The sequence below is a fragment of the Saccopteryx leptura genome, chromosome 1 (assembly GCF_036850995.1).
Source record: "Saccopteryx leptura isolate mSacLep1 chromosome 1, mSacLep1_pri_phased_curated, whole genome shotgun sequence".
In the NCBI taxonomy this organism is placed as follows: Eukaryota; Metazoa; Chordata; class Mammalia; order Chiroptera; family Emballonuridae; genus Saccopteryx; species Saccopteryx leptura.
Genome location: NC_089503.1, coordinates 368,028,397 through 368,040,925, shown reverse-complemented (window position 1 = coordinate 368,040,925; position 12,529 = coordinate 368,028,397). Strand labels below are relative to the sequence as shown.

The 12,529-nt window shown below is 43.9% G+C and overlaps 1 protein-coding gene across 1 annotated transcript in view; it reads right to left on the bottom strand.

Annotated features, from left to right (window-relative positions):
- CILK1 (ciliogenesis associated kinase 1) overlaps positions 1 to 12,529 on the bottom strand; it is a 41,360-nt gene that overhangs the window by 21,980 nt on the left and 6,851 nt on the right. The window contains exons 3-4 of the mRNA XM_066359190.1: positions 10,006 to 10,127; positions 8,962 to 9,041 (exon numbers count right to left, since the gene is read on the bottom strand). Of these exons, the coding sequence (XP_066215287.1) occupies positions 8,962 to 9,041; positions 10,006 to 10,127 (202 nt within the window). The remainder of the gene's footprint in view (positions 1 to 8,961; positions 9,042 to 10,005; positions 10,128 to 12,529) is intronic.

Below are 12,529 nucleotides of genomic sequence, written 5' to 3'. Positions count from 1 at the left end.
CTGGGGAGACAGGAGAGAAGGAAACCAAACGCAAGCTCGCTTCTGCGCTACTCTCTGCGGCTGTGTGGCTCTTTTCACAGCAGCTGTCATTGGAAAGGTAGTCTGGTCCGACACTGAAAGCTCTACACCTTCACCCTACCGACAACGCAGAGCCCTTCGGACCTCTCAAAGGACTTCATTTCCCTTGGACGAATTCAAAATGTAAAATTATTCCAGTTGATCATATTTTTTTTTTCCAAGAGAGAAAATTTCTTTTAAAAATATCGAAACTCAGTTATGGGCTCAGATAACTTTCCAAAAAGGAATCGTCATTCAAAGGAAAAAAAAAAAAATCATTTCCAAAGACAAGTCTTATGGGTATGGAGAATTACTACCAAAGCAGAAACGTAGTTACAATTTTTGTTCAAGAAACAAGGGATTTGTGAATGTGACTTACAGCAGAGATTCCGGTGTGTGTTGCAACAGATGTTGAAATGTTAAATACTACTGTGTGTAAGGGAGAAGCAGAGGTTCAGTGGTGCAGCTGCTGCTCTCACTGTAAAAGGCAAAGATAACTCCTCGAGTGGGAAGCCGGCCTCAGCTACAGCAAAGCTGTGGGGGCGCGCGCAGCAGACACTCAACACGCCAACCTTCCAGGTGCACGTGGACACCCACTGATACACGCCCCTGAAAGCCCAGAATCTCCACTCACGGAGAGCATCGCTGACACAGACATCACTGCATGTGACTCTGAACCTCAATGGAACCCCATGCTGGACATACAACTCCGTTCGCCCTTTAAGTAGTGAATTCTTTTCATGCTCACTGACCCCTGGGAGTAAGTTTGTTTTTTTTTTCAAAAAATGAAATTAGTTCCAGTTACAGTTTTATTCACTTAAAATCATGTTTGTTGGATAACCAGTTTAAAGAAACAAGAAGAAGATACACTTGCCTTTTTTTTATGTTGCCTTACACATGTACGATGGTACTCTGGATGGTCCGGAGGCACGAGGATGTACATGAATGAATGTTTGTACTACTCAAAGGTTTCATGTTGCTAATGGTATTATTTGCTATGTGCTGTCGTTATCAAGGCTGGGAAAGTTGGGTTCTCACTAGCACGTTATGGGAGAAATGAGTAGCCATCACTGAAGATCCACTCTCCCTCAACCACTGCCATGCTGGCCATGCTCCAATCTACGTCTCTGATGTGCCATCTCCACCCCTTTCTCACCCTATGTCTCTCATGATAGCAGCTGGATGTCACTGTCATCCCCACCTCAACCTGCCCCAAACCATCTTCCCTTCTCGCACCTTCAATAAGATACCAGATACCCTGTGGTTAGGCTGGATCCATCTTTGCCCAGGCAGTCAGGGACCTGTCACACTTTTCATCGAAAGACCTCAGATCTGTCCCGTGTGCCTTCTCACTGCCCCCTCCCAAATCCTGGCCCTCACCGCCTATCCCTGCTCTGCCCCTTGCTAGCAGGCCTGCCTCGCTCCAGCCTGCCTGGGCTCCCACGCTTCCTGATCATTTAAACACTGTCCTTCCCTTGTCACTGTCCCATCTACACACACACACACACACACACACACACACACACACACACACCTTCGTGGTTCCTTTTAAAATTATTTAATAAGCCTGAACTCCTCTCAGTCTATCTAAAGAGATAAACTGGTTTTTGATTACGTACCATCAATACGTGTCAAGTGTGTTCCAGTCAGGTAAAATTCTCTATTTTCTTTAGGTTCACTGTATCCACTCCCTTTAACAATGCTGTCCCCTTGTACTTGTTGTCTATATCAGTCCTGATCTTTGTCATCTTTTAAGACTTGTTTTGAGTTTCCCTTCCTTCATGAAGCCATTCTAATGTTAGCTTTCATTCATTCATTCATTCATTCATTCATCCATTCATCCATCCATTCATTCATTTTACCAATAAACATTCAAGGAGGGCTCACTCCCTGCCAGGCACTGGGGTAGGCTCTGTGGATTCAGAAACAACCTGCACAGACATGACTTTGCCTTGGTGGACATATATGCCCTCCCCGGAAACCTGAGCAGAGCTCTGTCATCTTCAGGTCTGTCAACCATCTCTCACTAAATAGATGCAGCACTTCAAAGGTAGAGGTCTCGGTTTCATTTCTTCCGAATATCTAACACAGTGGCAGGAGCATAGCGGTCTCATAATATGTCCTTACAGACTGAACAAAGGACTTGGACAGGTTTGTAGGGAACATGAAGCAACTTCATGGTGACTAATATGCCTGGGCCAAGGAGGCAGGGGCAACAGAGAACAGCCTAAGGCTGTTGGGAGGGCGGGAAGAAGGAAGCCTCACAAGATAGCCGTGAGAACCGAGAGAGAAGGGTGTGACCCTGTTGCCGGGTGGGAGACACGGAGGTCTCAGAGTGGGAAGTCCTCACCACAGAGTGAGTCCCAGCAGGACTAAATACACTAGTCAAGGTCATTTTCCCAAACCACTCCCTGTTCTAGAGGAAGAGGTGGGTGACTATAAAGTGGTTAAATGTGAAAACCTCGCGAGATGTCGTGTATCACGGAAAGCGACAGCATCTCCATAAAAGGACACTCCTCTCTGTTTATCATACCAAAGACACCAGGGCTTAGTACAGGGGTCCCCAAACTTTTTACACAGGGGCCAGTTCACTGTCCCTCAGACCGTTGGAGGACCGGACTATAAAAAAAAACTATGAACAAATCCCTACACACACTGCACATATCTTATTTTAAAGTAAAAACAAAATGGAAACAAATACAATATTTAAAATAAAGAACAAGTAAATTTAAATCAACAAACTGACCAGTATTTCAATGGGAACTATGGGCCTGCTTTTGGCTAATGAGATGGTCAATGTCCGGTTCCATATTTGTCACTGCTAGCCGTAACAGGTGATATGACGCGCTTCCGGAGCCGTGATGCGTGCATCCCACGTCACCAGAAATAGTACTGTACGTGAGCCATGCTGCACTTTGTGGCGCCGCCACATACAGTACTCCAGGAACACAGGATGAGGATGGATCCTGTGCTCCTCTCACTGACCACCAATGAAAGAGGTGCCCCTATCGGAGGTGCAGCGGGGACCGGATAAATGGCCTCAGGGGGCCGCATGTGGCCCGCGGGCCGTAGTTTGGGGACCCCTGGCTTAGTACATACTAGGTCAAGCTCACCTGGATAGTATTATGACATAATGGTGGGTCTGTAAGGTGAATGGCTGGCTAAGATGGACAAGGTGACTATAATTACAGAGGCTAGAACCCAGTACACATAGAAGGGCTGAAGGTACAGAAGTGATCGCACACATTCGAGAGGGCCACCAGTGAGAAGAGGAAGTGCTTCCTTCTACCAGCAAGAGGCTGCTATTTTCCATAATCCGAGGCAGTGAGAGATCGAAGGAGTTAGGCCTGAGTTAGACCAGAGACAGGCACAGCGAATTTTCTATTTGTACAGCATCCCATGTGTATGTGCATGAGTGTTTATATGTACATATGTATTCAGAAAGAAAGAATATATATATCCCATTGCTTCCTTCTTTATCCTTTCATTGTACCAACATATGCCTGATGGCCTTCTTCATACCAATTCCTTAAGTATCCTCACCAAATTAAGAGAAAATTAAACCTAAATTATAGGAAGAACCAAACTTAAGGCTGTCGACAAATTCAAACAGTAATTCGATATTAGTAAAAAATGGCCTTTGAAGAGAAAGAATTTTTGATGTAGACAAATTGGGATGGTTTATTCTCAGCCTAATTAAATTAAGATGATCAGCGCCCACCAGAGTGGGCGAGGTCTGTTCTAAGACTTTGAGTCATTGTGTTTGGACCCTCTGTTCTTCAGAGCACCATGCAGCTCCCAGAAGGCCTGCCTGCATGCTCCCATCTTGGAATTAAGGATGTGAAAATGCACCAGCAATTATCAGAGTGATCTTTTGTCAGGGCATCCAGGAAGACTCCCGAGGCCCCTGAAAATATATGAACCGTGAGACCACGGTATCTCTTCCTAAAAACTCAGAGCATTGCAAACACCCCAATGAGAAATGAAATGGTAGACATTATTCTCTTCCTGAACAGATGGGAAAAGTGAGTGGGTGAATTATTCACAATCCTACCCAGAAATGTGTCACAGTTGTTACACTATAGAGCTCTACTCTGTCCCTCTGGAACCATGTGGCTAAGTTTGGATTTGTGGTTCTGGTCCTCTCAAGCCCACAGTAATGCTGTTTCTCTTCTTAGACTCCCCCTTTCTCCTTTTGTTGGGCTAAATCTTAATTTCTAGACTTATGTGGCATTTCTGTCACAATGAGTCATTGTCCTGCAGTCCCCAAGCCCCACTGCCACCATCTGTAACACCCACCTCCACAGACTTGCACCTTCTCCTGCCTATCGCCCTGTACTCAGACCTAAGTATTCTTGTGCCCCAGACTGTGTTATCATGCTCCCGCTCTAGGTCCTGCTCCCGTAAACACGGATTCCTCCTCTCACCCGTCCAGCGTGACCCTTCCCCTTACTGCTAACCCATCCTTAATTCTACTTCCACAGAGAACATGTGTACTGACGGAATGAGGAGAATGAAGATTCTGGTTCCTCATATGTCCCTCGAAGCAGCTCTCTTTTATATGGATCATCCTTCAGGCCCCAGATAAATGATTAGAGGGCAAATGGCTAGGGAAAAAAATTAATTGCAAACAGACTCTTAAAATTGGCTGGTGAAAACAATCTGTCACTGGACATATGTTGTCTGTTATACTGTATTCGAGTATAAACCTTTATAACTAGGAACATTCATGGATATGTCTGAGGAATCTAGCCTGCTGTTCTTTACATGACTGAAGAACAGCAATAGCTATTATTATTAGCCTGTGTCCATGGGTTCTATTTCTCGGTAATTAAAAGTATAAGACCCTCATGTCATGTACGTTTACTTTTGATTTCTGTTTTAATAAAACATAACCATTTCCATATGAGAGGCAATACTGCATAGGGGTTAAGTGTGCAGACCAACCAGACTGCCCGATTTCAAATCCCAGTTCTATTGACTGGCTGGAAAATCACTTTACCTCTCTGTGTCTCCTTTCCCTCGTGGGTAAAATGGGGGAATAACCGCATCGACCTCGTGGGGTGCTTTTGCAGGATTCAATGTGTTGATACGTGTAAAGCTTTTAGAGCAGCACTCAACACAAGGCACCTTGCAAGAGCGTGTTGTTATTAGTGGCATGAATTCTCTCATGTTCTCTTCCCAACAACCCAGCAAAGTAGACAGGCTCCATTTTTGCGGACAAGACTCGGGGCTCGTGAGGGTAGTGATGTCCCCCACCGTCTGGGAAGAGGTGGTGCTAAGCTCGGATCTGATTCCCGGCAGGGTCCACGTTCTGCGGCTGCGCGCACCGAGGCCTGGACCAAGCATCCACTTCTTCCTCTGCACTTCTCACTCACAATGCGCACCCTCAGAGCTGGCCCGCCAGAGGTCACTCGACAGCAAAGTGCTGTTAAGATAAGAACCTTCCTATTCAAAACTGTTTGGCTTTCATAATTCAGGAACAGCGGCCCTTCCATTTAATTCCAGGGTACGGTACGCAGGTCGAGCAACAGAGGGCTTTTCTCTTTTATCCTGGCAGAGAATAGATTGGGCTTACTTTTCATTAGGAACCTGGGGGCAAAGAAACCATCAAGCCAGAGAGAAGGCTTTCTTCTCTCTGTCACATTCTGTTAATGACGAACCTGATACAAACATATGGAAATAACCAGAAACTACTTAAACACTATGAATTTATATAGTACATCTTCCTATGATGAAAGTTGTAACTTCACAGATATTACTAAATTTAAACCTACAATGTTTTTATAGGCCTGGCCTGTGGTGGCGCAGGTGATCAAACATCGGCCTGGAATGCTGAGGTCGCAGGTTCAAAACCCTGGGCTTGCTGGGTCAAGGCACATATGGGAGTTGATGCTTCCTGCTCTTCCCTTCTTCTCTCTCCCTTCTCTCTCTCCTCTCTAAAATGAATAAATAAAATCTTTAAAAAAAAAAGTTACTAAAAATAAAAAGGACGGTCATGAGGACAGCAACACGCAGAAAGGCCACGGGCTGACTCAAGGTCATGCACAGGAAGACAGTAGCGAAACACAGAAGCAGAGAACCACTTCCTGGGGCAAAACATTGTTCCTGAATGCACTTCTGATTCCTGGCACGGAGAAGTGTGACCTGAGTATTTGCAAAGGCAGGTTAAGGATGAAACACAGTGTGCGTTATTTAATTCCTGCAAAGTACACACGCTCCGGCATTGCTCAATCGGCCCCAAGCAGACTCGCATTTTCATTCCCCGTGCAGGAAAGCACTCGGGGGCCATAGCAACTACCTGCAGCGCTCTCCCCTCCCGAAGGAGGCTCCTCCCCCGGGACAGAACGCGCCTTCTCACAGTGAGAACCAGCTAACAGGGAAGAGCCTGAAACTGACTAGACAGATTTGTGAAGTGCTGTAGGTTACTTTTTTTGCCCATTACTGGAGGAAAGAAACAATACGCAGTTACATGCACTTAACCAAAATCAAGTCAATACTATATAAATACCACTAAAAAGTTTCCAATGAAAATGAGGTTGGACCTGTAAAATTAATACCCACCACCATTTTCTTAACCTCTTTCTCTCTTGTTCGCTTTGAGGACGGACAGCTTTTCCTAGTGAAGTGTGCAGACGCCCAGGGATCTGAGCCGATCTGGGCTCTACCACTTTATCAGAGTGAGGCCTTGGACAGGTCTTTAAAAACTCTCCAAACCTCTTTGGAAGGAATAGATACCATCTATCCTTTCTATCCGATAAATTGTCATGGAAATAAAGTGACAGGTGAAATGTTATTAAGTTATCAACTAGAACTGGATGCTTAACAGCTGGGGAAAAGTGACAAGAATCTCTGGTAACAGCAACGGCGTTGGGGTTATAAAAGTAAAAGTGGTCTCACCTTCTCAATAAACTGAGCTTCCCATAGACAGTCTGAGGTGTGTAAGGGAAACTCACAGTGCAGAGTTCCAAAGAGCTGTTTCGACACAATAATATACGGGCGCTAAACTAATGGACACACTTGTGTACTGTGTGCACACATACATGTGCATTTACAGTTATAAGGATACGTGGGTGCATTCATTTGATGGATTAGATAGAGACCTGGATAAAAGGCTATCTGTTCTTTCTGGCAACAAATATCTGAGTCTCATGAAAGCAGCAAAAAAAAAGCAAAAGAAAAGAAAGCCAACAATACTAACTTTTCGGACTCTTAAATCTAGAGACCCTTCTCCCCATTTGTCTCTAATGTCTTACTATAAGTTTTTCATGTTTTGCAAATTTATACCATCCCTTGTGAATTCTGTTGACTACAGGCAAACGTGTTATCTCTATCAATATCAGCAATGCCAGACATACTTTTTAGTACACACTTGACTCACTGCAATTATTTTGCAGTTACTCACTGATAATTCGGCATGTGCCTGAGGCGGACAAGGATTTGCACAGATAGCCTCTGTCTGCTGTTTGCATTTCACTCAGTCTCTAACTGTGAGAGGCTACTTAGGGGTTAAAGAACAGGCTGGGAACAATCCCAGATGGACCATGCCACAGGCTGTGGCCCTTCTTTTCCACTCACTACCAATTTGTGTCAAATCTGAACTGACTGTATTATCAAAGCGTTTCCGCCCAGTTTCCTTATTGGGTAATGAAACTCATTTGTTGGGGCAATATTTGCAATGGCAGAGATTTCCTTAGGTTGGGAGTGAATGGATTTCTGCCTGTGTCAGATCAGCCGCTTTGCCCATCTGTCTATGTATTAAAGTGACCTCAAATGACCTCCTGAGGGGCCTCCTGGCTCTACTGGTGAACATGTCCATCCCACGGCTCTGTGTTCACTAGAAGGTATCCATCCAACCCCAGGCGGGTCTGCGTCCATCCAGTTGGTAACAAAGACCAGGACTGCCCCAGATACCTGCTGGAGAACATAACCTCAAACTCATTGCGACTCACTATCTTTCAGAAGCTCAGCTAAGAAGAGCGATAGTGACAGAGGATTTCCTGAAGGGTATGTGGCCATCCATTCCTCTAGTCTCTCCTTGGACTAGTCAGGCCATCATTCCAGTGAAATACACTGGGTCTTAGTAGAACTGTTTTCTCTGACCAGATGAAATAACTGGCCCATGTTGAGGGATACGACATGAAACTTCCCCATGTAAGCTGTCACTGTGATTACCACGAAGCCACATTATATACTGTGTCCCCTGCAAGAACACATATGAGAATCTCTCTGGTCTTGGTATCAAGACTAGCTCTGCTTCTCTTGAGCAACTGAACTGTTTTACCTCGGGGAGACCACATGAGCTGTAACTGGTCATGTTTCACATTCTGCACTGTCAGAAAGCAAGCTCAGAATCAAATCTGTCACCTGTTTTTTCTACTTAAATAAAACATGCCAATATGCATTTTGAGGATTAACCTCATCCCGGCTATATCCATAGCTTGTTTTACCTTTGCCTTTTTCTTTCTTTGCTAATTTTTAATTCATTTTATTTTCCTGTGTTGCATAAATCTTGTTAGACTATTTCTGAACACTTTTGAACAAACTGAAATATAAGTACATTAGAAAAACGAGAAGCCACAGTAAATCAGTGTTAGTGGGTTAAACACAACATGTAAAACTTTTCTGAATTCTAAGCTTAGGTTTCTCCTTAATACACCAGGCAATGGTCAGGAATAAGTTTAGATCTATAACTAACAAGCTTAATTGTTAAAGCCTAAAGAATAAGAATTCACAGTCCTGGAAAATGAAGAGGGATAGTCAAAGGTCAAGTAATGGAAGATAATGGATTCCAAAACCCACTGTCAGCCTCTCAACTTTTCATCCTTTTCTGGGAATCAGTTACAATCTACCGGCTGACACAGTTCACTGCTATTCAAAAGAACAGTAATCCAAATCACCTACCGTGTTTGTGAATAAAGGCAAGTCCTTGCAGTATCTGATACATGATATTCCTTATAGCAGACTCCGGGAACAACTTATTTCTGTATGAAGCAGAGGGGAAAACGTTACAGGTCTAGATTTATAAACGGAACTTGTTTCGGTTACATAGTAAGAATTTATGAAAACATTTGCTCACGTGCTAATTTGACCAGATCTTTTGATAATAAAGAGCAAAGAAAAACAACCATGTATCCATACGAGAGAGCTTGCTACTTTATACATACCAAATATATTGTTATGGTACAAAGAAGCAATGAGGAAATATTTTTATAATAAACTCCCCAACAAAACTTCCTCTAATGGAGCATATAAAAATCTCCTCTGTCCATAATTAATAAGCTAAAACTTTCAAACAGTTTAATGGGGACACTTTGAGGCTTTATAATATATAGCAGACAGTAACATTTCCCCCTGGGTGGGCAGACCACGTGGCTTCAGCGCTATCATTGACAATGAAGACAATATTCACTGGAATCACTGAGGGATGCTGTGAACGGCATTCATGTGCCACCAAGAAAATGTGCCCAAAAGATTCTACATGGTTCACTTTTAAGTTCACAGTTACCACAGTAAAGGTAAGTTTTTTGACACGTCTCCTCTGCCCAAAAAGCAAGCCCCTGAGTGCCGTGGTGAGAGAGGAAGTGAAATAAACCCACAAGTTTTAGATGGAGGCCTCAAAATGAATGAACTGTCCCAGCCCTGGCTTGTAGCTGTTCTGCCCACGTGTCCTTGTGGGGATAGAGACCTGCAGAATATCTGTGAAACATCTGAGTTTCTTTGCATAAATAACTCATCTAAACATGAGAACAGCTTCAGTGAACGGGCTTCTGCACACTATGAAGCTATCACAAGGCCTCTGAAGCAGGAATGTAGCCTGGGCCCCTCATCTAATGTGCGGCTTGAAAGAGCAAAGCCTAAGGAACACGACTGAGAAAAACCAAGGCAGAGAGAAAACACGTCCACTTTGCAATATTTATTCCTAAGAGAAGGAAAACCAAACCGTACCTTTCTTTAATGAGCTGGTAAAGATTCTCCTTCATGTACTCAAAGATAAAATAAAGATGATCATTTTCCCTGATAACTTCTTTTAATTTGACTATGTTGGCGTGGTTGAGCTTCTTTAAAGACTGAAGGGCGAGGAAGAAAAAACAAAAAATTAGATGGACTCTATTGTTGAAAAAAGAAAAGTAATCCCACGTACACTTAGGAAGGAACACCTCATTCTAAAACCTCAGAAATACCACAATTCATATCTTCACAATAATTTAATAAATGGTATTGCTATGAAATCAACAGCAACTTTACATGGATAAACTATCTTGATGAACAGACTGGAAGGTAAATGCTCGATCTAGATTTGAGATCCCTGGCTGCCAGCAGACGAGGCAGTGGGCCAGGGTGACCGGAGGTGCAGCCCCTCCAGGTAACAGCACTCACGCCTGGGGGGTGGAGAGAGCAAGCGATTGGAAGATGAGGCTTTGCTTGTTCTAGTACAAGCATACCTCGTTCTATCGCATTTCACTACGTCGTGCTTCACACATGTCGCAATTTTTCCAAACTGAAGGCAAGACCCTCTACCAGCAAAAACATTACAACTTGCTTTATTGCGGTGGTCTGGACCCGAACCCACGATATCTTTGGGGTGTGCCTGTATTAAAAAAAGGCAGCTGGTTTGGGGCAAGATCACCAGCGGATAGTCTGCAGACATTGTAAACAAGAAATTGTTCAAACAGAAGTCGATAGCCTAATTCTGTCAACTTCCATCTGACTCACGCGCATCCATGAGACCACACAGCGCTCCTGACAGTGTGAATTCTGAAGGAGAGGGGAAGGCCCTAAAGTGCTCATACGGGAGAAATATCTATGTTTCTAAGAACAGCAACAGCAATGAAAAGTCAGGTGCAGGAATGAGAGGGTGACTCAGAAAAATGTTGCATGACCTTATTATTCATCCTTGGGTGTGCGCAGTTTTCCTCTTCTGGGAACACACACGTGAGTGCAGCCATGTATAGACTATTCGCTTGCCCCATTAGTTCTGTCAGTGGTGAGAAGCAATCCTGAAAATTCGTCTCTGACAACCAGAGATACCCAGCTACGGGTTTGCTCGCTAGATAGTTAGAATTTGATAGACTGGCTCCTTCCAGGAAGCCTCAAAGGGTCACTCTGGTCACTGGGATGGGCTGTGTAATTCAAAAAGCCTCTTCCTTCCAGAGAAGTGAGTCCAACGATAAATCATTGTAAAGCCTTCTTTATCTTTGACTTTCCTTAAGAGAACATCCCTTTTATAGAACAAACACAATGTCTGAAGATGAAAATGTTAACATTAATATCCGAATCTGGAAGGACACTCGGTGATAAGAAACCCCAGGGCTCAGAGCTTGGGAATGTGTAATGTGATCAAGTTATTTCAAGCAGCTGGAAAGAGGGGAACACAGCCAGTGAACGGGAATAAATAAGAGTCCTCTGGCTCCTCCTCCCTCAAACATAAGCTCCAGCCAACATGCTTCTCTGGCAGCAAATACTCAGCTGTTTTGGCCAAGTGGACAGATCCTTCTAGAATAACCCAACCGAGCTGATTACTTCTTTTCGTTGGGTTGGATTCCTGGTTCTCCGAGTGACAAAAACAAACATTGCTTAACTTGTAAGTAGTCCTCACTGGGCTCTCACAGACTGCAGCCATCTTTCCTGCCTGTTGGCTTAAAATGCATCCCAAGCAGTGGCTGAGATGGCCAGTAGACGAGCAGCAAATATGTTCAGAGGAAAACAAAGTTAGTTTTAGCATCTTTTCAAGAACAGAACTCTAGGCGAGGAGTGGGGTAGCTTCCACTGTTAGCCTGACGTGTGTTTGGAGCATGAATACTGGCCCAAGTTTAAGAGCGGCTCACAGCTCTTGTTTCTGAGTGAGGCTCATGGGCATGTTAACGTCTATATAAGTTTAATACAAAAAGAATTACTTTTGTGAGGAGGACTTCATATAACTCATTTTTACAAAGGTACATCCGCAGAAAGAAGGCATCTGATTTTGGCTCAGGAGAGGTTTGCAAAGGAAGGGAAGAGCAGGAGAGCTGTATCAACGCAGAGAAGCGAAGTGGCGAGTTAAATCAGGACCACAGTTTGAGCAGGGACCATTTACCCCCACGTATGAAGGCTCTTAACTGTTAACACTGCAGTAAGTACTCACTAAATGTCAACACAGGCTCTTGGAACTGCAGTGAAACAATGTATAATGAGACCAGTTGTATCAGGCTAATTGATACCAATATTATGATATAATAAAAAGACATGGAAGGAAAAGACATTACTTGAGGACCTGCTGCACAAGGTCCTCAAAGACACCTGGGCACAAGACACAGTGCCTGCCCTTCAGAGGCAAACAACCTCATGTACGAGACGACAAAATGCATGTAACAGAATAAAGAAGGCCATATTAAAAGTCAAAAGGAGGACAGAGACAAGAACATTCAGAGATGTTTCAAGAAGGAATAATGATTAAACCCTGCGCAGTCAGTGGTGTCATTCCAAATGTGAC